Source organism: Ranitomeya imitator, chromosome 10 (genome assembly GCF_032444005.1).
Source record: "Ranitomeya imitator isolate aRanImi1 chromosome 10, aRanImi1.pri, whole genome shotgun sequence".
NCBI lineage: Eukaryota > Metazoa > Chordata > Amphibia > Anura > Dendrobatidae > Ranitomeya > Ranitomeya imitator.
The window spans coordinates 75096877-75123602 of record NC_091291.1 but is presented as its reverse complement, the minus strand read 5'-3'; the positions used below and the strand labels follow the sequence as shown (position 1 = coordinate 75123602).

General features: G+C 45.7%; 1 protein-coding gene across 7 annotated transcripts in view; it reads left to right on the top strand.

Moving 5' to 3' along the window:
• Positions 1-26726, top strand: part of LOC138651946 (NXPE family member 2-like) — a 442657-nt gene that overhangs the window by 92921 nt on the left and 323010 nt on the right. For 6 of the 7 annotated variants that reach the window (XM_069742585.1, XM_069742586.1, XM_069742589.1 and 3 more), the window contains one exon: positions 23558-23659. In XM_069742585.1, coding sequence (XP_069598686.1) covers positions 23558-23659 — 102 coding nt within the window. The remainder of the gene's footprint in view (positions 1-23557; positions 23660-26726) is intronic. The other variant, XM_069742588.1, reaches the window with a different exon arrangement.

Genomic DNA, 26726 nt, shown 5'->3' with positions numbered 1-26726 from the left:
ACTGTAATCTTTCTCAGCAGTGACATTTTATATGGTATTTATAGTAAAAGAGTTGAGCCTCAAAACACACAAAAAACCTTGGTTTCAAATAGCATTGCTATACTGATACTACAGTCTTATATGTCCATCTGTAGTGGGTTCTAAGGGTTTACCCAAAAATTAGACCAATAAATACATATGGTGTACCACCAAAAGATTTACATATATCCGAAAGAAAGGGAAGTACCAACCAAAAAATAAAATATAAATATTTTATTGATATCAATTTAAAAAATATGATGCAAAGAAATACACTGTATAATAAGAGAATGGGAACAAGGCAGAGTAACCCTCAAGCAATCCAGGTAAAAATTAAGTAACTAAATATACATGTATCAAATGAATCATGTTAAATGATTAATAATAACAGTATACACATCAGCAGGTACAAATTCCATAATGATTAGTGTAGTATTGTAAAATAGAGGTCCATATATCTACATATGTACATTGGTATTGCTCAAAAAAGGTGCATAAATCAATAGTCCCGTAGATAATAAGGGCCTCACAAAGTCAATAGAGTGTGCTGAAGACAACACTACAAGAAAGAGAGACTGCTAAAATGTCAGTGCAAAAGGTGCCAATGCATGTGCAAATATAATGCAGCAGAATGCGGGGCACCGAAGCAAGCTCTAGATACAGTGGGACACAGAATGTAGATACCTGCAGATGAAGGGATCGCTGGAGGGTGGGAAACCCCGACGCGCGTTTCGCACCGTAGCTTCTTCCTGGGGGTTGCATTAGCCTTACATTGCACATATATTGGCACCTTGTACTAACTTTAGTTAATTGTATGCTGCTACATTCTATGTCCCATTATACCTGGAGCTTGCCTTGGTGCCCCGCATTCCGCTGCACTAGCCTTATATTTGCACATGCATTGGCACCTTTTGCACTGACACTTTAGCAGTCTCTCTTTCTTGTAGTGTTGTCTTCAGCACACTCTATTGACTTTGTGAGGCCCTTATTATCTACGGGACTATTGATTTATGCACCTTTTTTGAGCAATACCAATGTACATATGTAGATATATGGACCTCTAGTTTACAATACTACACTAATCATTATGGAATTTGTACCTGCTGATGTGTATACTGTTATTAATCATTTAACATGATTCATTTGATACATGTATATTTAGTTACTTAATTTTTACCTGGATTGCTTGAGGGTTACTCTGCCTTGTTCCCATTCCCTTATTATACAGTGTATTTCTTTGCATCATATTTTTTAAATTGATATCAATAAAATATTTATATTTTATTTTTTGGTTGGTACTTCCCTTTCTTTCAGATATATGGGTTCTAAGGGGTAACATTTCTCCTTATGGAGAGTGACATACAATCCTAAGTCATATTGCACGACTCGTTAGAGGGTTGATTCTGACTTGTAGGATTGCTACTTCCAACAGGTGGCGATATAGAGTTTAAGTCCTCTTTTTCTCAGAAGAGGCAATTTGTACATCTGTAGTGGGCAAATTTTGCTGGAATTGTAATACTGTCTGCAACGTTTTCTCAACAGGGATATATCATATGTAATTAAAAATGGGCAAGGTGCGTGGTAAGGGTCAGGGAAGTGGACGTAATGCCTATGGTGAACGCAGAGGCCAAGGACATGCACAAGGTGAAACTGTTCTTGCCTCAGGAGCACAACTAATGCACACATCATGTCGATCCAGCTTCCTTTCCCACTTTGTAGGGGGCATGGAATGGGACTATTGAAGCCAGACCAGTGTGAAAAGTTATAGAATGGATAGCAGATAATGCTTCCAGTCACTTTGCCAGCACCATCCTGCCTACCACACAATCCAGTCTCACTAGTCATGATTCTGGACCACATAATGCTCACTCTGAACCTCCTTCCTCCCACCATGCCGTGTGTCCAGAGACAAGTGATCCCAAAAAAGATGATTTGGAACATCTGCCATGCTAGCATCAGCAGATGCAGCGCAACTACCAGCCTGACCACCACCAGCATACTCAAAGCATCCAACTACTTGGGCCAAATGCCAGGGTTCAGAAACAGTGTCTTCGGGTGACACCACTGCCTCTTCCCCTGTTCTACGGGCACGCCAAACCCCTGTCCATGACATAGGTGAAGATGCCATCTATCCTGAACATGTCATTGCACACTTGCAACCACCATCAACAACTACATCCACGCCCTTGTCCCAGCGCAGCATTCAGTTGTCCCTACCCTAGCCCTTGGAACGCAAGCATAAATATGCAGACACCCACCCGCAGGCTACAATGCTAAATGGCGACATTTCTAGACTGTTTGCCCTGAAAATGTTGCAGTTTAGGCTTGTGGATGTGGAACCTTAGACAACCTCATGGTGGTGGCCGTTAATCGGTACTCGGTCCCCATCTGTTACTATTTCTCCCGATGTGCCATCCCCGCCTTACACAAGCACGTGTCCCATAACATCAGTCATGCTTTGACCAATACCTTGATTAGGAAAGTCCACTTAACCATGGACACCTGGACAAGTGCTTGTGGCCAGGGATGCTACATTTTCATGATGGCACACTGGGTGAAATTTATGGAAGCCGTTATCAAGTTGGACCCTGGGACGGAACACAAGCTACCGACACAGAGGATTGCGAGCCCTGGTTCAGTCAGGGTTGCCACTATCATCTACAGCAGTTCCTGCACCTCCTTCACCTCCTCCAAACCCACCATCTCACAAATGTCAAGATCATTCACAAGCTGGGAGCACTATAGCACTGCTTTGGACAAGCAGCAACAAGCTGTGCTGTAGCTAATCTGCTTAGGTGGCAATCCACATACCACCGCAGAGTTGTTGAAAGATGTAACAGACCAGACTGATGTGTGGCTGTCACCCCTGAACCTTCAACCAGGGTATGGTCGTATGTGACAATGGCCATAACCTGGGGGCAGCTCTGAAGTTTGTTAACCTCTCACATGTATCATACATGGCTCATATGTTCAACTTAGTGGTTCATCTGTTTATCAAAATCTACTTAGATCTGCATGTGCTAGCCTCCACACATAAGAGCTGATCAGTGAGCATGGAGGTCTGACATCTGTGCGGTTCTCCAAAACTTTGAGACCTCAACCAAGATGATGAGCTGCGATTACGCCATAATCAGCATCACCATCCTGATTCTCTGCCTACCAAAACACTTGCTGCTCACAACTTAACAGGAGGGTTTGCAGGCAGAGCAAATTGAGATGGAGAAAGAAACTATACTGGGTAGAGTTGAGCGACCTTGACCTTTTTAGAGTCAAGCCGGGTTTCGCGAAACCCGACTATCTCAAAAGTCGGGTCGAGTGAAATCGGCCGATTATGACGTAAAGTCGGGATCGACCGAAACACGAAACCCAATGCAAGTCAATGGGGCAGCATAGTCGGCAGTGAGTGGGGGCCAGGAAAACACCTAGAGTGCCCATTTTAATGTCAAAACCATCCATTCTTCTTAATGAAGCTTGTCAAGCGTAATTTACCTTATAATAATTGGAAGGCATTTGAAATTGGGGTTCATTTGGCTAAAGTTGTGGTGGGTAGGGCTGGTTCAAGTAATTAGTGGGCCCAGGAAATCTGGACCACGTCACGGCAGTGGAGCAGGGAGAGGTAAGTATTTCAACTTTGCAAGTGCTGTGAACCTGAGCAAGCAGGGGGGGCCCACTCGTTGGCATTGGCACTGGCACAGGGCCCCTCAAAGTAAAGCGGTGTGTTTGCACGGCGGGGGCGCTTCCCACCGGCAGCAACACTTTTGCGTACTATGAGAGGCCCTGTGCCAGTGACGTCGCCAACTAGTATTCCTCCCCCCACCTGATGAAGGAACCAGCACTTTCATCTGCACCTTCCTGTTTGTCCCCGTGTAAGGTGGTATGGTATGCGGGAAGGGGGACCTGACTTTCAGCAGGGTCACTATCTTGCAGTGTAGCGTGCACGGGAAATGTTGCGTTATGGGTCAATGTACCAGCAGACTCATCTATCACTGGCTGGGCAATGGGCAGGATGAGGAGGAAACACAGATATAGGCCCAAAGAATAAAGTGGGCTAAATGCAGTTCAAAACTGGTAACACAGGACTAATCAGGGGGCATTGCAGTGGAGGACAACTGGAATGAGAGGCTGACACAGAGAGTAGGCCCAAATCAGTAAGTAGTCGAAATGCAGTTCAAAATTGGTAACAGTAGTAAACAGGCGGCACAGCTTTGTTCAGTGGAGGAGAACAGCAAGGAGTGGCAGACACCGATAGTAGGCCCCAACCCAACTAGTAGGCCAAATGCAGTCTAACATTAACAACTACTTAACGAGCGCCTGAAAACGGAATTTCAGGACAGGAAACCAGCAGAACAGCAAGGAGTGGCAGACACCGATAGTAGGCCCCAAACCAACTAGTACGCCAAATGCAGTTGTTCCGTTTAACCACAATTTAATGAGAGCCTGAAGATAGAAGTTCAGGAAAGGCAACCTGGAGAACACCTTGGAGTGGAACACACCATCTCTCTACACCCCATACCCAATTTGTAGGTCTAATGCAGCGTAGTTTCCAACAACTACTAAACGAGAGCATGATGATCGAAGCATTGGCGAGGAAACCTGGGGAACACCTTGGAGTGGAACACACCATCTCTCTACACCCCATACCCAATTTGTAGGCCTAATGCAGCGTAGTTTCCAACAACTACTAAACGAGAGCCGGAAGATCGAAGCTCAGGAAAGGCAACCTGGAGAGCACCTTGGAGTGGAACACACCATCTCTCTACACCCCATACCCAATTTGTAGGCCTAATGCAGTGTAGTTTCCAAGAACTACTAAACGAGAGCCGGAAGATCGAAGCTCAGGAAAGGCAACCTGGAGAACACCTTGGAGTGGAACACACCATCTCTCTACACCCCATACCCAATTTGTAGCCCCAGTGCAGCGTAGTTTCCAACAACTACTAAACGAGAGCATGATGATCGAAGCATTGGCGAGGAAACCTGGGGAACACCTTGGAGTGGAACACACCATCTCTCTACACCCCATACCCAATTTGTAGGCCTAATGCAGCGTAGTTTCCAACAACTACTAAACGAGAGCATGATGATCGAAGCATTGGCGAGGAAACCTGGGGAACACCTTGGAGTGGAACACACCATCTCTCTACACCCCATACCCAATTTGTAGGCCTAATGCAGCGTAGTTTCCAACAACTACTAAACGAGAGCATGATGATCGAAGCATTGGCGAGGAAACCTGGGGAACACCTTGGAGTGGAACACACCATCTTTCTACAGTGGAACACACCATCTCTCTACACCCCATACCCAATTTGTAGGCCTAATGCAGCGTAGTTTCCAACAACTACTAAACGAGAGCCGGAAGATCGAAGCTCAGGAAAGGCAACCTGGGGAACACCTTGGAGTGGAACACACCATCTCTCTACACCCCATACCCAATTTGTAGGCCCAATGCAGCGTAGTTTCCAACAACTACTAAACGAGAGCATGATGATCGAAGCATTGGCGAGGAAACCTGGGGAACACCTTGGAGTGGAACACACCATCTCTCTACACCCCATACCCAATTTGTAGGCCTAATGCAGCGTAGTTTCCAACAACTACTAAACGAGAGCATGATGATCGAAGCATTGGCGAGGAAACCTGGGGAACACCTTGGAGTGGAACACACCATCTCTCTACAGTGGAACACACCATCTCTCTACACCCCATACCCAATTTGTAGGCCTAATGCAGCGTAGTTTCCAACAACTACTAAACGAGAGCCGGTTGATCGAAGCTCAGGAAAGGCAACCTGGAGAACACCTTGGAGTGGAACACACCATCTCTCTACACCCCATACCCAATTTGTAGGCCTAATGCAGCGTAGTTTCCAACAACTACTAAACGAGAGCCGGAAGATCGAAGCTCAGGAAAGGCAACCTGGGGAACACCTTGGAGTGGAACACACCATCTCTCTACACCCCATACCCAATTTGTAGGCCCAATGCAGCGTAGTTTCCAACAACTACTAAACGAGAGCATGATGATCGAAGCATTGGCGAGGAAACCTGGGGAACACCTTGGAGTGGAACACACCATCTCTCTACACCCCATACCCAATTTGTAGGCCTAATGCAGCGTAGTTTCCAACAACTACTAAACGAGAGCATGATGATCGAAGCATTGGCGAGGAAACCTGGGGAACACCTTGGAGTGGAACACACCATCTCTCTACAGTGGAACACACCATCTCGCTACACCCCATACCCAATTTGTAGGCCTAATGCAGCGTAGTTTCCAACAACTACTAAACGAGAGCCGGATGATCGAAGCTCAGGAAAGGCAACCTGGAGAACACCTTGGAGTGGAACACACCATCTCTCTACACCCCATACCCAATTTGTAGGCCTAATGCAGCGTAGTTTCCAACAACTACTAAACGAGAGCCGGAAGATCGAAGCTCAGGAAAGGCAACCTGGGGAACACCTTGGAGTGGAACACACCATCTCTCTACACTCCATACCCAATTTGTAGGCCTAATGCAGCGTAGTTTCCAACAACTACTAAACGAGAGCATGATGATCGAAGCATTGGCGAGGAAACCTGGGGATCACCTTGGAGTGGAACACACCATCTCTCTACACCCCATACCCAATTTGTAGGCCTAATGCAGCGTAGTTTCCAACAACTACTAAACGAGAGCCGGAAGATCGAAGCTCAGGAAAGGCAACCTGGGGAACACCTTGGAGTGGAACACACCATCTCTCTACACCCCATACCCAATTTGTAGGCCCAATGCAGCGTAGTTTCCAACAACTACTAAACGAGAGCATGATGATCGAAGCATTGGCGAGGAAACCTGGGGAACACCTTGGAGTGGAACACACCATCTCTCTACACCCCATACCCAATTTGTAGGCCTAATGCAGCGTAGTTTCCAACAACTACTAAACGAGAGCCGGAAGATCGAAGCTCAGGAAAGGCAACCTGGAGAGCACCTTGGAGTGGAACACACCATCTCTCTACACCCCATACCCAATTTGTAGGCCTAATGCAGTGTAGTTTCCAAGAACTACTAAACGAGAGCCGGAAGATCGAAGCTCAGGAAAGGCAACCTGGAGAACACCTTGGAGTGGAACACACCATCTCTCTACACCCCATACCCAATTTGTAGGCCCAATGCAGCGTAGTTTCCAACAACTACTAAACGAGAGCATGATGATCGAAGCATTGGCGAGGAAACCTGGGGAACACCTTGGAGTGGAACACACCATCTCTCTACACCCCATACCCAATTTGTAGGCCTAATGCAGCGTAGTTTCCAACAACTACTAAACGAGAGCATGATGATCGAAGCATTGGCGAGGAAACCTGGGGAACACCTTGGAGTGGAACACACCATCTCTCTACACCCCATACCCAATTTGTAGGCCTAATGCAGCGTAGTTTCCAACAACTACTAAACGAGAGCATGATGATCGAAGCATTGGCGAGGAAACCTGGGGAACACCTTGGAGTGGAACACACCATCTTTCTACAGTGGAACACACCATCTCTCTACACCCCATACCCAATTTGTAGGCCTAATGCAGCGTAGTTTCCAACAACTACTAAACGAGAGCCGGAAGATCGAAGCTCAGGAAAGGCAACCTGGGGAACACCTTGGAGTGGAACACACCATCTCTCTACACCCCATACCCAATTTGTAGGCCCAATGCAGCGTAGTTTCCAACAACTACTAAACGAGAGCATGATGATCGAAGCATTGGCGAGGAAACCTGGGGAACACCTTGGAGTGGAACACACCATCTCTCTACACCCCATACCCAATTTGTAGGCCTAATGCAGCGTAGTTTCCAACAACTACTAAACGAGAGCATGATGATCGAAGCATTGGCGAGGAAACCTGGGGAACACCTTGGAGTGGAACACACCATCTCTCTACAGTGGAACACACCATCTCTCTACACCCCATACCCAATTTGTAGGCCTAATGCAGCGTAGTTTCCAACAACTACTAAACGAGAGCCGGATGATCGAAGCTCAGGAAAGGCAACCTGGAGAACACCTTGGAGTGGAACACACCATCTCTCTACACCCCATACCCAATTTGTAGGCCTAATGCAGCGTAGTTTCCAACAACTACTAAACGAGAGCCGGAAGATCGAAGCTCAGGAAAGGCAACCTGGGGAACACCTTGGAGTGGAACACACCATCTCTCTACACCCCATACCCAATTTGTAGGCCCAATGCAGCGTAGTTTCCAACAACTACTAAACGAGAGCATGATGATCGAAGCATTGGCGAGGAAACCTGGGGAACACCTTGGAGTGGAACACACCATCTCTCTACACCCCATACCCAATTTGTAGGCCTAATGCAGCGTAGTTTCCAACAACTACTAAACGAGAGCATGATGATCGAAGCATTGGCGAGGAAACCTGGGGAACACCTTGGAGTGGAACACACCATCTCTCTACAGTGGAACACACCATCTCTCTACACCCCATACCCAATTTGTAGGCCTAATGCAGCGTAGTTTCCAACAACTACTAAACGAGAGCCGGATGATCGAAGCTCAGGAAAGGCAACCTGGAGAACACCTTGGAGTGGAACACACCATCTCTCTACACCCCATACCCAATTTGTAGGCCTAATGCAGCGTAGTTTCCAACAACTACTAAACGAGAGCCGGAAGATCGAAGCTCAGGAAAGGCAACCTGGGGAACACCTTGGAGTGGAACACACCATCTCTCTACACTCCATACCCAATTTGTAGGCCTAATGCAGCGTAGTTTCCAACAACTACTAAACGAGAGCATGATGATCGAAGCATTGGCGAGGAAACCTGGGGATCACCTTGGAGTGGAACACACCATCTCTCTACACCCCATACCCAATTTGTAGGCCTAATGCAGCGTAGTTTCCAACAACTACTAAACGAGAGCCGGAAGATCGAAGCTCAGGAAAGGCAACCTGGGGAACACCTTGGAGTGGAACACACCATCTCTCTACACCCCATACCCAATTTGTAGGCCCAATGCAGCGTAGTTTCCAACAACTACTAAACGAGAGCATGATGATCGAAGCATTGGCGAGGAAACCTGGGGAACACCTTGGAGTGGAACACACCATCTCTCTACACCCCATACCCAATTTGTAGGCCTAATGCAGCGTAGTTTCCAACAACTACTAAACGAGAGCATGATGATCGAAGCATTGGCGAGGAAACCTGGGGAACACCTTGGAGTGGAACACACCATCTCTCTACAGTGGAACACACCATCTCTCTACACCCCATACCCAATTTGTAGGCCTAATGCAGCGTAGTTTCCAACAACTACTAAACGAGAGCCGGAAGATCGAAGCTCAGGAAAGGCAACCTGGAGAACACCTTGGAGTGGAACACACCATCTCTCTACACCCCATACCCAATTTGTAGGCCTAATGCAGCGTAGTTTCCAACAACTACTAAATGAGAGCCAGAAGATCGAAGCTCAGGAAAGGCAACCTGGGGAACACCTTGGAGTGTAACAAACCCTCTCTCTACACCACGGAAGGGCTGATTCTTAGGAAGGAAGGCTGTCGGAAAGAAGCAGGGCGCGTCCGAGGGTGATTATATTCTTATTAGGTATATACTCACCCTCGGACGCGCCCTGCTTCTTTATTTGTAATGAATGTTTATTTGCAATGTGGTTTTGACTTACTCTATTTTTTTGGTAAATAATGATTTTATTATTTTCATTGGTTTGCATCTTCTTGGCAATAATATAAAGAAGACGCGACAGGACAACACTCGGTGGATGCCATATCTGTGTTTAAAATTGAAAAAACCTTTCAGTTAACTACTTGCAGGAGAAAGTTATTGTAGCTGGTGGCCATTTTTAGTACTGTACCAGATTTTTGTTGTATGTGTTTGTTTTTAATGTTAAAATGTCTGCATTTGATATCTCTCCAGTATTTTCTTTTTTTATAAGCAAAATACTTATTTTTATATTTTCTGATGTTGGTTCCAGGGGTACACGGGCAGCAGTGGTGTGGTCAGTGGAGGCCTAGTGGAAGGAGTGACCGCAGACAGGCATCGAAGGCCTAAAATAATAACACATGGCTGTAGGCAATTTTAAATTGGTTCCAGGGGTACACGGGCAGCAGTGGTGTGGTCAGTGGAGGCCTAGTGGAAGGAGTGACCGCAGACAGGCATCGAAGGCCTAAAATAATAACACATGGCTGTAGGCAATTTTAAATTGGTTCCAGGGGTACACGGGCAGCAGTGGTGTGGTCAGTGGAGGCCTAGTGGAAGGAGTGACCGCAGACAGGCAACGAAGGCCTAAAATAATAACACATGGCTGTAGGCAATTTTAAATTGGTTCCAGGGGTACACGGGCAGCAGTGGTGTGGTCAGTGGAGGCCTAGTGGAAGGAGTGACCGCAGACAGGCATCGAAGGCCTAAAATAATAACACATGGCTGTAGGCAATTTCAAATTGGTTCCAGGGGTACACGGGCAGCAGTGGTGTGGTCAGTGGAGGCCTAGTGGAAGGAGTGACCGCAGACAGGCATCGAAGGCCTAAAATAATAACACATGGCTGTAGGCAATTTTAAATTGGTTCCAGGGGTACACGGGCAGCAGTGGTGTGGTCAGTGGAGGCCTAGTGGAAGGAGTGACCGCAGACAGGCATCGAAGGCCTAAAATAATAACACATGGCTGTAGGCAATTTTAAATTGGTTCCAGGGGTACACGGGCAGCAGTGGTGTGGTCAGTGGAGGCCTAGTGGAAGGAGTGACCGCAGACAGGCATCGAAGGCCTAAAATAATAACACATGGCTGTAGGCAATTTTAAATTGGTTCCAGGGGAACACGGGCAGCAGTGGCCTGGTCAGTGTAGTAGTAGTAGAAAGAACGGACCGCAGACAGGCATCGAAGGCCTAAAATAAAAAAATTGGGCTGGCTGTAGGCAATTTTAAATTGGTTCCAGGGGTACACGGGCAGCAGTGGTGTGGTCAGTGGAGGCCTAGTGGAAGGAGTGACCGCAGACAGGCATCGAAGGCCTAAAATAATAACACATGGCTGTAGGCAATTTTAAATTGGTTCCAGGGGAACACGGGCAGCAGTGGCCTGGTCAGTGTAGTAGTAGTAGAAAGAACGGACCGCAGACAGGCATCGAAGGCCTAAAATAAAAAAATTGAGCTGGCTGTAGGCAATTTTAAATTGGTTCCAGGGGTACACGGGCAGCAGTGGTGTGGTCAGTGGAGGCCTAGTGGAAGGAGTGACCGCAGACAGGCATCGAAGGCCTAAAATAATAACACATGGCTGTAGGCAATTTTAAATTGGTTCCAGGGGAACACGGGCAGCAGTGGCCTGGTCAGTGTAGTAGTAGTAGAAAGAACGGACCGCAGACAGGCATCGAAGGCCTAAAATAAAAAAATTGGGCTGGCTGTAGGCAATTTTAAATTGGTTCCAGGGGTACACGGGCAGCAGTGGTGTGGTCAGTGGAGGCCTAGTGGAAGGAGTGACCGCAGACAGGCAACGAAGGCCTAAAATAATAACACATGGCTGTAGGCAATTTTAAATTGGTTCCAGGGGTACACGGGCAGCAGTGGTGTGGTCAGTGGAGGCCTAGTGGAAGGAGTGACCGCAGACAGGCATCGAAGGCCTAAAATAATAACACATGGCTGTAGGCAATTTTAAATTGGTTCCAGGGGTACACGGGCAGCAGTGGTGTGGTCAGTGGAGGCCTAGTGGAAGGAGTGACCGCAGACAGGCATCGAAGGCCTAAAATAATAACACATGGCTGTAGGCAATTTTAAATTGGTTCCAGGGGTACACGGGCAGCAGTGGTGTGGTCAGTGGAGGCCTAGTGGAAGGAGTGACCGCAGACAGGCATCGAAGGCCTAAAATAATAACACATGGCTGTAGGCAATTTTAAATTGGTTCCAGGGGTACACGGGCAGCAGTGGTGTGGTCAGTGGAGGCCTAGTGGAAGGAGTGACCGCAGACAGGCATCGAAGGCCTAAAATAATAACACATGGCTGTAGGCAATTTTAAATTGGTTCCAGGGGAACACGGGCAGCAGTGGCCTGGTCAGTGTAGTAGTAGTAGAAAGAACGGACCGCAGACAGGCATCGAAGGCCTAAAATAAAAAAATTGGGCTGGCTGTAGGCAATTTTAAATTGGTTCCAGGGGTACACGGGCAGCAGTGGTGTGGTCAGTGGAGGCCTAGTGGAAGGAGTGACCGCAGACAGGCATCGAAGGCCTAAAATAATAACACATGGCTGTAGGCAATTTTAAATTGGTTCCAGGGGAACACGGGCAGCAGTGGCCTGGTCAGTGTAGTAGTAGTAGAAAGAACGGACCGCAGACAGGCATCGAAGGCCTAAAATAAAAAAATTGGGCTGGCTGTAGGCAATTTTAAATTGGTTCCAGGGGTACACGGGCAGCAGTGGTGTGGTCAGTGGAGGCCTAGTGGAAGGAGTGACCGCAGACAGGCATCGAAGGCCTAAAATAATAACACATGGCTGTAGGCAATTTTAAATTGGTTCCAGGGGAACACGGGCAGCAGTGGCCTGGTCAGTGTAGTAGTAGTAGAAAGAACGGACCGCAGACAGGCATCGAAGGCCTAAAATAATAACACATGGCTGTAGGCAATTTTAAATTGGTTCCAGGGGTACACGGGCAGCAGTGGTGTGGTCAGTGGAGGCCTAGTGGAAGGAGTGACCGCAGACAGGCATCGAAGGCCTAAAATAATAACACATGGCTGTAGGCAATTTTAAATTGGTTACAGGGGTACACGGGCAGCAGTGGTGTGGTCAGTGGAGGCCTAGTGGAAGGAGTGACCACAGACAGGCATCGAAGGCCTAACATAACAAAAATGTCAATACAATGGTATTGTCAGTGGCAGGCATTGAAGGATGTCAGCGCATAGACTAAACATTGGTGGAGCTGTGAGATAATTTTGCAAGTGGTAGAGCACTGTTTGAGCTCGGGGGGGAACTGTCTTGTGGCCGGCGGTACAGGCCCAGGGCCCCTCATATTACAACGGTGTGTCTGACGTTGGGTGCGCACCACCACCGCCAGAGACACTTTATTGTACTAGGAGGGACCCAGTGGCAGTGCCGTCGACCAAAAGCGGGCACACCCACCTCTTCAGACAAACTGCACTCTCACGGGTGCTGTCGCCAAGTGTCGATACCACGGCCCCGTGTGGGGAGTTTGGCCATTTAGTGAGGTGTAAACATGTCGTATGCTGGACAATCAGGTGCAGAAAATTACGAGATTGGAAAAGTCATTCAGAATAGTCCACAGGCAAGACCTTTTCATAGGAAAGCTAGGTGTCAGCCGGGCAAGGTGGGGCAAAAGATTTCGAAATCCAGTTGTGGTTCATTTTAATGAAGGTTAGATCATCTACATTTTGGGTAGCCAGACGAGTCCTTTTTTCTGTTAGTATTGAACCTGCAGCACTGAATACTCTTTCAGATAGGACACTAGCTGCCGGGCAAGCAAGCTCCTGCAATGCATATTCTGCCAATTCTGGCCAGGTGTCTAATTTTGATGACCAGTAATCAAATGGGAATGACGGTTGAGGGAGAACATCGATAAGGGATGAAAAATAGTTTGTAACCATACTGGACAAATGTTGTCTCCTGTCACTTTGAATTGATGCTGCAGTATCTGTCCTGTCTGCGGTCATAGCAAAATCACTCCACAACCTGGTCAGAAAACCCCTCTGGCCAACGCCACTTCTGATTTCTGCCCCTCTAACTCCTCTGGTCTGCTGGCCCCTGCAGCTCGTGTGAGAACGATCACGGGCGCTGTGTGCAGGGAATGCCAGAAGCAAACGGTCAACAAGAGTTGATTGTTTGGTTGCTAATATTAGTTCCAAGTTCTCATGTGGCATTATATTTTGCAATTTGCCTTTATAGCGAGGATCAAGGAGGCAGGCCAACCAGTAATCGTCATCATTCATCATTTTAGTTATGCGTGTGTCCCTTTTGAGGATACGTAAGGCATAATCCGCCATGTGGGCCAAAGTTCCAGTTCTCAAATCTGCGGTTGTGCTTGGTTGAGGGGCAGTTTCAGGCAAATCCACGTCACTTGTGTCCCTCCAAAAACCAGAACCCGGCCTTGCCGCGCCACCAATTTCCAGTGGCCCCGGAAAAGCTTCCTCATTAAAAATATAATCATCCCCATCATCCTCCTCGTCCTCCTCCTCCTCTTCGCCCGCTAACTCGTCCTGTGCACTGCCCTGGCCAGACAATGGCTGACTGTCATCAAGGCTTTCCTCTTCCTCAGCTGCAGACGCCTGATCCTTTATGTGCGTCAAACTTTGCATCAGCAGACGCATTAGGGGGATGCTCATGCTTATTATGGCATTGTCTGCACTAACCAGCCGTGTGCATTCCTCAAAACACTGAAGGACTTGACACATGTCTTGAATCTTCGACCACTGCACACCTGACAACTCCATGTCTGCCATCCTACTGCCTGCCCGTGTATGTGTATCCTCCCACAAAAACATAACAGCCCGCCTCTGTTCGCACAGTCTCTGAAGCATGTGCAGTGTTGAGTTCCACCTTGTTGCAACGTCTATGATTAGGCGATGCTGGGGAAGGTTCAAAGAACGCTGATAGGTCTGCATACGGCTGGAGTGTACGGGCGAATGGCGGATATGTGAGCAAAGTCGACGCACTTTGAGGAGCAGGTCGGATAACCCCGGATAACTTTTCAGGAAGCACTGCACCACCAGGTTTAAGGTGTGAGCCAGGCAAGGAATGTGTTTCAGTTGGGAAAGGGAGATGGCAGCCATGAAATTCCTTCCGTTATCACTCACTACCTTGCCTGCCTCAAGATCTACAGTGCCCAGCCACGACTGCGTTTCTTTCTGCAAGAACTCAGACAGAACTTCCGCGGTGTGTCTGTTGTCGCCCAAACACTTCATAGCCAATACAGCCTGCTGACGTTTGCCAGTAGCTGCCCCATAATGGGAGACCTGGTGTGCAACAGTGGCAGCTGCGGATGGAGTGGTTGTGCGACTGCGGTCTGTGGACGAGCTCTCGCTTCTGCAGGAGGACGAAGAGGAGGAGGAGGGGGTGCGAACAGCTACAGCCAATTGTTTCCTAGACCGTGGGCTAGGCAGAACTGTCCCAAACTTGCTGTCCCCTGTGGACCCTGCATCCACCACATTTACCCAGTGTGCCGTGATGGACACGTAACGTCCCTGGCCATGCCTACTGGTCCATGCATCTGTTGTCAGGTGCACCTTTGTGCTCACAGATTGCCTGAGTGCATGGACGATGCGCTCTTTAACATGCTGGTGGAGGGCTGGGATGGCTTTTCTGGAAAAAAAGTGTCGACTGGGTAGCTCGTAGCGTGGTACAGCGTAGTCCATCAGGGCTTTGAAAGCTTCGCTTTCAACTAACCGGTAGGGCATCATCTCTAACGAGATTAGTCTAGCTATGTGTGCGTTCAAACCCTGTGTACGCGGTTGCGAGGCTAAGTACTTCCTTTTTCTAACCATAGTCTCATGTAGGGTGAGCTGGACTGGAGAGCTGGAGATCGTGGAACTAGCGGGGGTGCCGGTGGACATGGCAGACTGAGAGACGGTGGGAGATGGTATTGTTGCCGCCGATGCCCTAGATGCAGTGTTTCATACCACGAAACTGGTGATTCCCTGACCCTGACTGCTTTGGCCTGGCAAAGAAACCTGCACAGATACTGCAGGTGGTGCGGAAAATGGTGGCCCTACACTGCCGGAAGGGATGTTGCGTTGCTGACTAGCTTAATTGGCCGAGGGTGCTACAACCTTAAGGGACGTTTGGTAGTTAGTCCAGGCTTGCAAATGCATGGTGGTTAAATGTCTATGCATGCAACTTGTATTGAGACTTTTCAGATTCTGTCCTCTGCTTAAGGTAGTTGAACATTTTTGACAGATGACTTTGCGCTGATCAATTGGATGTTGTTTAAAAAAATGCCAGACTGCACTCTTTCTAGCATCGGATACCTTTTCAGGCATTGCAGACTGAGCTTTAACCGGATGGCCACGCTGTCCTCCAACAGGTTTTGGCTTTGCCACGCGTTTTGGGCAAGATACGGGCCCGGCAGATGGAACCTGTTGCGATGTTGATGCCTGCTGCGGCCCCTCCTCCTCCGCTTCAGAACTGCTGCCGCCTGCACCCTGTTCCCCCAATGGCTGCCAATCGGGGTCAAGAACTGGGTCATCTATTACCTCTTCTTGTAGCTCGTGTGCAACTTCGTCTGTGTCACCGTGTCGGTCGGTGGTATAGCGTTCGTGATGGGGCAACATAGTCTCATCAGGGTCTGATTCTTGATCATTACCCTGCGAGGGCAATGTTGTGGTCTGAGTCAAAGGACCAGCATAGTAGTCTGGCTGTGGCTGTGCATCAGTGCACTCCATGTCAGATTCAACTTGTAATGGGCATGGACTGTTAACTGCTTCACTTTCTAAGCCAGGGACGGTATGTGTAAAGAGCTCCATGGAGTAACCCGTTGTGTCGCCTGCTGCATTCTTCTCTGTTGTTGTTTTTGCTGAAGAGGACAAGGAAGCGACTTGTCCCTGACCGTGAACATCCACTAACGACGCGCTGCTTTGACATTTACCAGTTTCACGAGAGGAGGCAAAAGAGCTAGAGGCTGAGTCAGCAAGATAAGCCAAAACTTGCTCTTGCTGCTCCGGCTTTAAAAGCGGTTTTCCTACTCCCAGAAAAGGGAGCGTTCGAGGCCTTGTGTAGCCTGACGACGAACATGGCTCCACAGCTCCAGACTTAGGTGCAATATTTTTTTTCCCACGACCAGCTGATGCTCCACCACTACCACTACCCTCATTACCAGCTGACAAGGAACGCCCCCGGCCACGACCTCTTCCACCATACTTCCTCATTGTTTTAAAAACGTAAACAAACTAACGGTATTTGTTGCTGTCACACAAATTACACGGTGAGCTATAACTTCAGTATGATTTAGCTACCCCTTTACAGGTGAGTGAGACCACAACGAAAATCAGGCACAATGTTACACACTCTGTTGTTGGTGGCAACAAATGAGAGAGATGCCACACACGCAGGACTGTCACTGAAGCACAAATGTAAATATTAATCTCCCACTGATTTGATTTTTTTTTTTTTTCAGGGATACTTTAGGAAAAAAAAATAATAGAATAAAATGATTTTTTCAGGAAGAATTTAGAAACCAAATAAAATAAAATGATTTTTTCAGGGAGAATTTAGAAAACAAATAAAACAAAAAAAGGCTTTCTATGGCCCACTGAGTGAGAGATGACGCACACAGGAGTCAGGAGTGGCACACAAGCCCAGAGGCCAATATTTATCTCCCACTGATTGATGTAGTGATTTTTTCAGGTAGATTTTGGAACCCAAATCAAGCTAAAAAAAATAATAGGCTTTCTATGGCCCACAATTGGAGAGAGAGAGAGAGATGGCACACCCAGGAGTCAAGACTGGCACACAAGCAGAAAGGGCAATATTAATCTCCCACTGATTTGTTTTTGTTTTTTTGTTTTTCAGGGAGACTTTAGGAAAAAAAAATAATAGAATAAAATGATTTTATCAGGAAGAATTTAGAAACCAAATAAAATAAAATGATTTTTTCAGGGAGAATTTAGAAAACAAATAAAACAAAAAAAGGCTTTCTATGGCCCACTGAGTGAGAGATGACGCACACAGGAGTCAGGAGTGGCACACAAGCCCAGAGGCCAATATTTATCTCCCACTGATTGATGTAGTGATTTTTTCAGGTACATTTTGGAACCCAAATCAAGCTAAAAAAATAATAGGCTTTCTATGGCCCACAATTGGAGAGAGAGAGAGAGATGGCACACCCAGGAGTCAAGACTGGCACACAAGCAGAAAGGGCAATATTAATCTCCCACTGATTTTTTTTTGTTTTTTTTTTTTTTCAGGGAGACTTTAGGAAAAAAAAATAATAGAATAAAATGATTTTTTCAGGAAGAATTTAGAAACCAAATAAAATAAAATGATTTTTTCAGGGAGAATTTAGAAAACAAATAAAACAAAAAAAGGCTTTCTATGGCCCACTGAGTGAGAGATGACGCACACAGGAGTCAGGAGTGGCACACAAGCCCAGAGGCCAATATTTATCTCCCACTTTTTTTTTTTTGATCCAGGGAAAATTTATAAACCCAATAAAAAAAATAATAAATAGGCTTTCTATGGCCCACTATGTGAGAGACAGAGAGAGATGGCACGCTTATGACTGGCACACAAGCCCAAAGGCCAATATTAATCTCCCTTTTTTTTTTTAAGGGAGAATTTATAAAACCAAAAAAAAATAAATAAATAGGCTTTCTATGGCCCACTATTTGTGAGAGAGATGGCACGCTCAGGACTGGCACACAAGCCCAGAGGCCAATATTAATCTCCCACTTTTTTTTTTTTTTTCCAGGGAAAATTTATAAACCCAATAAAAAAATAAAAAAATAAATAGGCTTTCTATGGCCCACTATCTGAGAGAGAGAGATGGCACGCTTAGGACTGGCACACAAGCCCAAAGGCCAATATTAATCTCCCACTGATTGATTTATTGATTTTTTCAGGTAGAATTTAGAACCCAAATAAAGCAAAAAAAAAAAAAAGGGCTTTCTATGGCCCACTGAGTGAGTGATGATGCACACAGGAGTCAGGAGTGGCACACAAGCCCTGAGGCCAATATTTTTCTCCCACTGATTGATGTAGTGATTTTTTCAGGTACATTTTAGAACCCAAATCAAGCAAAAAAATAAATAGGCTTTCTATGGCCCACTATTTGTGAGAGAGATGGCACGCTCAGGACTGGCACACAAGCCCAGAGGCCAATATTAATCTCCCACTTTTTTTTTTTGGTTCCAGGGAAAATTTATAAACCCAATAAAAAAAAAAAAATAGGCTTTCTATGGCCCACTATCTGAGAGAGAGAGATGGCACGCTTAGGACTGGCACACAAGCCCAAAGGCCAATATTAATCTCCCACTGATTGATTTATTGATTTTTTCAGGTAGATTTTAGAACCAAAATCAAGCAAAAAAATAAATAGGCTTTCTATGGCCCACTGACTGAGAGATGGCACACACAGGAGTCAAGAGTGGCACACAAGCCCTGAGGCCAATATTTTTCTCCCACTGATTGATGTAGTGATTTTTTCAGGTAGATTTTATAACCCAAATCAAGCAAAAAAATAAATAGGCTTTCTATGGCCCACTGAGTGAGAGATGACACAGACAGGGATGGCACTCTAGCAGAAATGTCAATCTTAATCTCCCACAAAAAAAAAAAAAAAAACAGGGAGTGTCCTTCAATTACTATCTCCCTGCAGTAATCTCAGCCAGGTATGGCAGGCAGCAATAAGGAGTGGACTGATGCACAAATTAAATAAAACGTGTGGACAAACAAACAAGATTGCTGTGCAGAAAGGAAGGAACAAGAGGATTTGTGCTTTGAAAAAAGCAGTTGGTTTGCACAGCGGCGTACACACAGCAATGCAGCTATCAGGGAGCCTTCTAGGGCAGCCCAATGAGCTACAGCGCTGAGGGGGGAAAAAAAAAAATGTAGCTTCCACTGTCCCTGCACACCGAAGGTGGTGTTGGGCAGTGGAAATCGCTACAGCACAAGCGGTTTGGTGGTTAATGGACCCTGCCTAACGCTATCCCTGCTTCTGACGAAGCGGCAGCAACCTCTCCCTAAGCTCAGATCAGCAGCAGTAACATGGCGGTCGGCGGGAACGCCCCTTTATAGCCCCTGTGACGCCGCAGACAGCAAGCCAATCACTGCAATGCCCTTCTCTAAGATGGTGGGGACCAGGACCTATGTCATCACGCTGCCCACACTCTGCGTTTACCTTCATTGGCTGAGAAATGGCGCTTTTCGCGTCATTGAAACGCGACTTTGGCGCGAAAGTCGCGTACCGCATGGCCGACCCCGCACAGGGGTCGGATCGGGTTTCATGAAACCCAACTTTGCCAAAAGTCGGCGACTTTTGAAAATGAACGACCCGTTTCGCTCAACCCTAATACTGGGATATGCTACAAATCCCAGCCTCATCTCATCTCATCTCATCTCAGCGGGGATTGGTTGATAATGAGGAGGAGAAGGAACAGGAGCTAGTTGCTTAAGCTACAGATGGCAGTACCTATACCAATTTCATCCTGTCTGTTTAGCATGGATGGCCTGAAGGCTAGGAGAAGAGGGAGGAGGTGAACATGGACAATAGCTCTCTTTGTGGGGACAGTTTCTTGGACAACCAAGGAGTGGAGACAAAAAGACACACAATTGATGCATCAGAAGCAGGGGAACACTCTCAAAGGTCTGAAACATTTTTCTCAGACCCTGCCAGTGCCCAGGCCCTGATGCATGGGGTAATCTGACAAGGAGAGAAAAGTTTTGAAAGATGCTGAAGGAGTACCTTGCCGACTGTACCAGCGTCCGCCATGGTTCCTCAGCACCTTACAACTCTTGGGTATCCAAGCTGGGCACGTGGCATGAACTGTCTCTCTACACCTTGGAGGTCCTGCCTGCCCTGCCACTATCATTTTTTCAGAGCAGATTTTTAGTGTTGCCAGGGGTATTATAACTAATAGGCGCATCCACCTGTCAACTGAAAATGCTGACAGGCTGACTCTTATCAAAATCAGCAAGGGTGGATTGGGCCAGACTTCTGTACACCACCGGATGAAGGAATATAAACTCAAATGCAGTGGGGGTTTTTTTCTGGTCTTTTTTGCATGCAACCCTTGACACCCAAAGATGGGTATACATTTCAGGATTTTGTCTTTTTTGTCTCATCCTCCTTCTTCTCCTCCACTACCATATCAGCAGGGTGATCGCGCTACCCTCGGTATAAATGTTTTAGTGTTTATAATTCTTAGAGGCCTTCCTCGAACATTCTTTAATATATGCATATACATATACCCTCCAGGCATAAATGTTTCTGAGCCCATGCACTTAATGCATGGGCATGACCAGTCTAGAATACCTACTCCTTAAAAATAAAATTAAAAATTCTGAGGCCCTCCACAACATCTCTTCAAAGTGGTATTGGAGTGTCTCCTTCTAATTTTTGGCATCCCTTACTCATAGTACATACTCTTTACCAGTGTAGGACACCCATTCCTCAGTAATGGGAAAAAATGTGTTTCTGTGGATCCACCTTCTACGTGAGCAAAAACATGTTTAAACCAAAAGAGCTGATGGTTTCTATTACTATATGATCCAGTGCCTTGTCGTGAGCTGTCAGTTGGTCAGCACATAGGGAGTTCTCACCCTGTATACAGGATTTCCCAGCCGGGACAGGAGTGTTTGTACAGTAACTACAGAAGATACTGGCATCCTGTATATCAGGCTGAGTAGATGAGAAGCTCTCCACTATATTTCCCAGCAGGGTTGATGAAATAACAGTTCTTGATGCTGCTACATTAAACTAATCACTTTTTTCAGGGCTAATTCAAATGAATTCTATTCTGTCATAATAATACCTATCTTATCTACAATTCGTGTATGGTGAGGTGTGGCAGTATGTATAGCATATGACTGGCATCTAGTCAAGGATTATTGCCTTATAAATTGTAAGCCTTGCTGCTGTTTTTCTCCATGCACTCAGTGACCGATTTATGTTTTGAACAGTAATCTGTACCCAGACATTCATCAAAGCAGCTTTATTTGGCTTACTCAAGACTTTGTGGCTGCCACATACAAGAAAAATCTTTGCAGGGCCGTTTCATATCCTTTCTATATTCTACAATAATACCACTCTTATCTGCAATTTGTCTACGGTGAAGGGTGGCAGTAGGAATACCTTATGACAGGCATCTAGTCAGGAATTATTGTCTTGTAAATTCTAAGCCTTGCAGTTGCATTTTCCATACACTCATTGATCAATTCATGTTTTTTACAGTGTTTTGTACTCAGAAATTCATCAAAGCAGGCAGAATTAAATGATTTAATGTATCCATTCACAGTTTCTCTGCAGCATCTGTATGTAAGAGGTAGTGGTGAGACTTTATGGTACTGGAGCTGAAACTACCACTTATGAACTCTCCAGTGCTTTGTTTCCATCTATTTCTGAGTGGCTCTTGGAGTATGTTTGGGGTAATTGTGCTGCTGAAAGACCCATGACATACTATGATGCTAACCCAGCTTTCTCACATTGCGACCCAAATGCTGGCATTTCATTACGACCCAAAATCCTTTGGAAATCTTCAAGGCACCTAGGGCCAGAGGAATAGAAACAAGCCCAAAATATCTTTGAAGCTCCACTATATTTGATGGTAACTACTGTGTTCTTTCATTTGAAGGCCTGATTCCACAACAATAGAAGTATGTGCTTTACCAAAAAACTCTATCTTAGACTCATCTGTCCACAAGACACTTGCTGGCCCTCTAACAATAAAAAGGGCCACCTGATGGCCCTCTACAACTAGTGATGCCCAGCTGTTGGCCCTGGAAAAAAAAGTGACTTTCAATGTCTCTGATCATGTCTCACACACCACATGGCGAGATAATGTATTACAATGATAACATTACATTTCCTGTTGACAGTTTTTTTCACCATTGAAAGCAATGCAATCGTGCATAGCACAGCAAGAACACTGCATGTGAACATAGCCCAAGGTCTGAAGGAATATTTTTTTTCTCTTTTTTATTTTGCCTTACATACGAGTCATTATCCTGGAAAGAATATTTTTTCCAGTAAAATCCATTTTAATTGCGATTTTGTATGGTATTTTTGTCAGTCGGTAAAATGGTGTAATACTCTGACAACATTGTTCTCAGCGCCGACCTGGGATTCAGAGATGCTTCCATGAGTTTTCTCTGTGATGTTCCCATGTCATTTCAGAACTGTTTCCATCATGTTCAACAATTTGTAGACCCCCTCCAGACCTGCGGGAGAGGGGCCTCCTGAAAAATGCACAAGTTTTCCATTGACTTCCATTCAACTCGTTACTCAGGTCGAGCACCCGAGCATTAAGATTTGCTCACCTCGACTAATGAGTACCAACGCATTATAGTGCTCCCTCATCACTAGTGTGATATTTTAAATGCCTATTGAGTACTACTAAAAGAAGAGAAAAGTAGAACAAGGAGCAGCTAAGAGAAAGTGAGAGATGAAACCACTTAGATGGTGCTGCTAGTGTTAGTAAATGATTATCTCTCCTTAGTGCTGGATTCAAAGCTACACTGCTCAGACCTGCTCTTTTATGTTCCTCCATGCTGCTGCTTCTGAAGGCAGAGAAGAGATACTGGAGAAGGAATCCCTTATATCTCTGTGTACATTGTATGGGAGGTATTTTATCCACAGGTCTCCATCCACTAGCTTAGTCGCAACTGAAAATTACAGCCTGCAGAGGAGAAAACATTAGAAAAATGCAAGATCCAACTCATTTAGTGGCCAGAAACAGTTTAATTCCTCATGTACACGCAACAGTTTTTTCTTGAATGTAGCCTTAAACATTAGGAACATTTCAATTATTTAATATTTTGAATATCGTATTTCCCCATTGCTTTATAACTGAACTAAAAACATGTTTTTGTTTTGTCCCAGGCAGAGATCATGAACATGCTACTAAAATATAAAGGTTATCTGATATCGCTAGCAGCATTCTGTTTTCTTCTCAGCATCACTTATCACCAAGGCCTCATAAAGGTAAATTTGGAATATGTTTCAGCATAATTTCTTCATAGATTTCATCTATGTGCCTGTGTAATTATATTATTAATCTAAAGCTTTTTACCTTTACTTTTTGTATAATTACGTGTGTAATGCCTCTACGATCATGTATTTACTGTACCGTTTCTAATTGGTCATATAATGGGTGACAACTGTGCCCGTGCATTCTGGTTTACACTTCTATTGTCGGCAGGGTTACTATTCAGTAGTCCTATTTTAGTTCAGGACTTGTGGCAATGAATAGTCCAGAAGCTTCGGGGAAAGATCCTAGTAAGTTTGTCTTTCTCCCTCCTGTCCGTCCTGGGTGGGGTTGCTCCCTGTTTACTATATACCCCCAAGGTATTAAAAATTGTTCAGAGTTGTATCCAGAAGAGTGGAATGATTTTTTTTCTCACTTGTCATCTGTATGCAATCCGCTTTTCTTTTACTCAGCCCAATTAGTCATTTACAAGATCACTAAGTTTCCAATGCTACAGAATTGCAATATATCTGTAAAAATCGGATGTTGTACTGTGGCTCTGTAAAGCATCCAATTATTTTCTCACACCCATAGACTTGAATGGGTGACTCTCATCCAACTTACGGAAAAAAATCATGCACACTGCAATTCTTTCCACATGCATCTACCCATACCTTCTGGTTCTGACCCAACTACCTGACAATTCTTCTTTCCTGCTCTGCCCTGCCATTGGAGCAACTGGGACATCATTGTCAGGGCCTGATTGTTACCATGGTGACCTGATGTCGTCAAGATGACAGCTGGGTCACCAGGCTAAAGCGAGCCTCTTAGACCAATAGACCATTCACAGAGCATAATCAAAGAGCTTTGTGTCTCAGTGCAGCACTGACAGATATTAGCCATTGCAATGCTCCTGCAATGGTTTTTAACAATGATCAGGCTGCTGAAAGTGAAAGTCCCATAGAGGGAAAAAGAAAAAAGTTGAAAAAAAGTGTGTGAAAATATTTTTTTCAAAAAATTAGAAAATCATAATATATATATATATATATATATATATATATATATATATATATATATATATATATATATATATATACACACACACAAATGTTAGGTGTCGAGTAGAGTTGAGCGACTTTTACTTTTTTAGGATCGAGTCAGCTATCGCGAAACCCGACTTTGTCAAAAGTCGGGTCGGGTAAAATCGGCCGATTATTGCAAAAAGTCGTGGATCGACCGAAACACGAAACCCAATGCAAGTCAATGGGGAATCAAAGTCGGCAGTGAGTGGAGGAGAGGAAAACACCTACAGTGCCCATTTTTATGCCAAAAACATCAAATCTTATTTCTTAAGCTTGTCAATCTTAATTTACTTTATAATAATAGTTAGGCATTGAAAACAGGGGGTCATTTAGCTAAAGTTGTGGGGAGTAGGGCTGGCTCAAGATTTTCGTGGGCCCAGGAAACGTGGACCACGTCACGGCGGTGAAGCAGGGAGAGGTAAGTATTTCAACTTTGCAAGTGCTGTGATCCCGAGCAAGCAGGGGGGGCCCACTCGTTCGTATTGGCACTGGCACAGGGCCCCTCAAAGCATGGCGGTGTGTTTGATGGCGGGGGCGCCTCCCACCGGCAGAGACACTTTTGCGTACTATGAGGGGCCCTGTGCCAGTGACGTCGCTAACGAGTATGCCCCCCCACCTGATGAAGGAACCTGCACTTTCATCTGCACCTTCCTCTTTGCCCCGTCTAAGGTGGTATAGTATGCGGGAAGGGGAACCTGACTTGCAGCAGGGTCAGACTCTGGCTTTGTAGAGTGCAAGGGGAATGCAGTGGTCTGGGTCAATGTACCAGCAGACTCATCTAGCAGTGGCTGGCCAATGGGCAGGATGAGGAGGAAACACAGATGTAGTCCCAAAGAATAAAGTAGGCTAAATGCATTTCAATATTGCTAACAGGACTAAACAGGCGGCATAGCTTTGTTCAGTGGTGAAAAACTGTAATGAGTGGCAGACACAGTTAGTAGGCCCAAGTAATAAAGTGTGCCAAATGAAGTTCAAAATTGGTAACAGGAGTAAACAGGCAACACAGCTTTGTTCAGTGGAGGGTAACACAAAGCAGCGTCAGACACCGTTAGTACGCCCAACCAAACCAGTAGCCCAAATGCAGTGTAATTTCTGATATAGCCCGAAAGCCAGAAGATTGAAGCTCAGCTTTGTAAAGTGGAGGAGAACACCAAGCAGCCGCAGACACCATTAGTACGCCCAACCAAACCAGTAGCCCAAATTAAGTGTAATATGTGATGTAGGCCGAAAGCCTGAAGCTCAGCTTTGTAAAGTGGAGGAGAACACCAAGCAGCTGCAGACACCGCTAGTAGGCCCAACCAAACAAGTAGGCCAAATGTAGTTTAATATTTGATATAGGCTGAAAGCCTGTAAATTTAAGATCACCTTTATTCTGTGGAGAACACCAAGCTGCGGCTCACACCATTTGTAGGCCCAACCAAAGAAGTAGGCCAAATGCAGTTAAATATCTGACACCGGATGAAAATTGAGGCTCAGCTTTGTTCAGTGGAGGACAACAGTAATGGGAGGCAGACACAGTTATTAGGCCTTAATAAGTAAGTAGGCAAAATGCAGTTCAAAATAGGTAAGTGGAGTACACAGGTGGCATAGCTTTGTAAAGCGAAGGACAGTTGTTACGTGTGGCACGGTCAGACAGGCAGACAGAGGCCTAAAATAAAAAAAAGTAGGCTAATGTCTTTTCAAAATTTGTTTGAGTAGCACACAGGCGGCATAGCTTTGTAAAGCGGAGGACAGTTGTAATGTGTGGCACGGACAGACAGGCAGACAGAGGCCTAAAATAAAAAAAAGTAGGCTAATGTCTTTTCAAAATTTGTTTGAGTAGCACACAGGCGGCATAGCTTTGTAAAGCGGAGGACAGTTGTAATGTGTGGCACGGACAGACAGGCAGACAGAGGCCTAAAATAAAAAAAGTAGGCCAATGTCTGTTCAAAATTAGTTTGAGTAGCACACAGGCGGCATAGCCTTGTAAAGCGGAGGACAGTTGTAATGGGTGGCACGGACA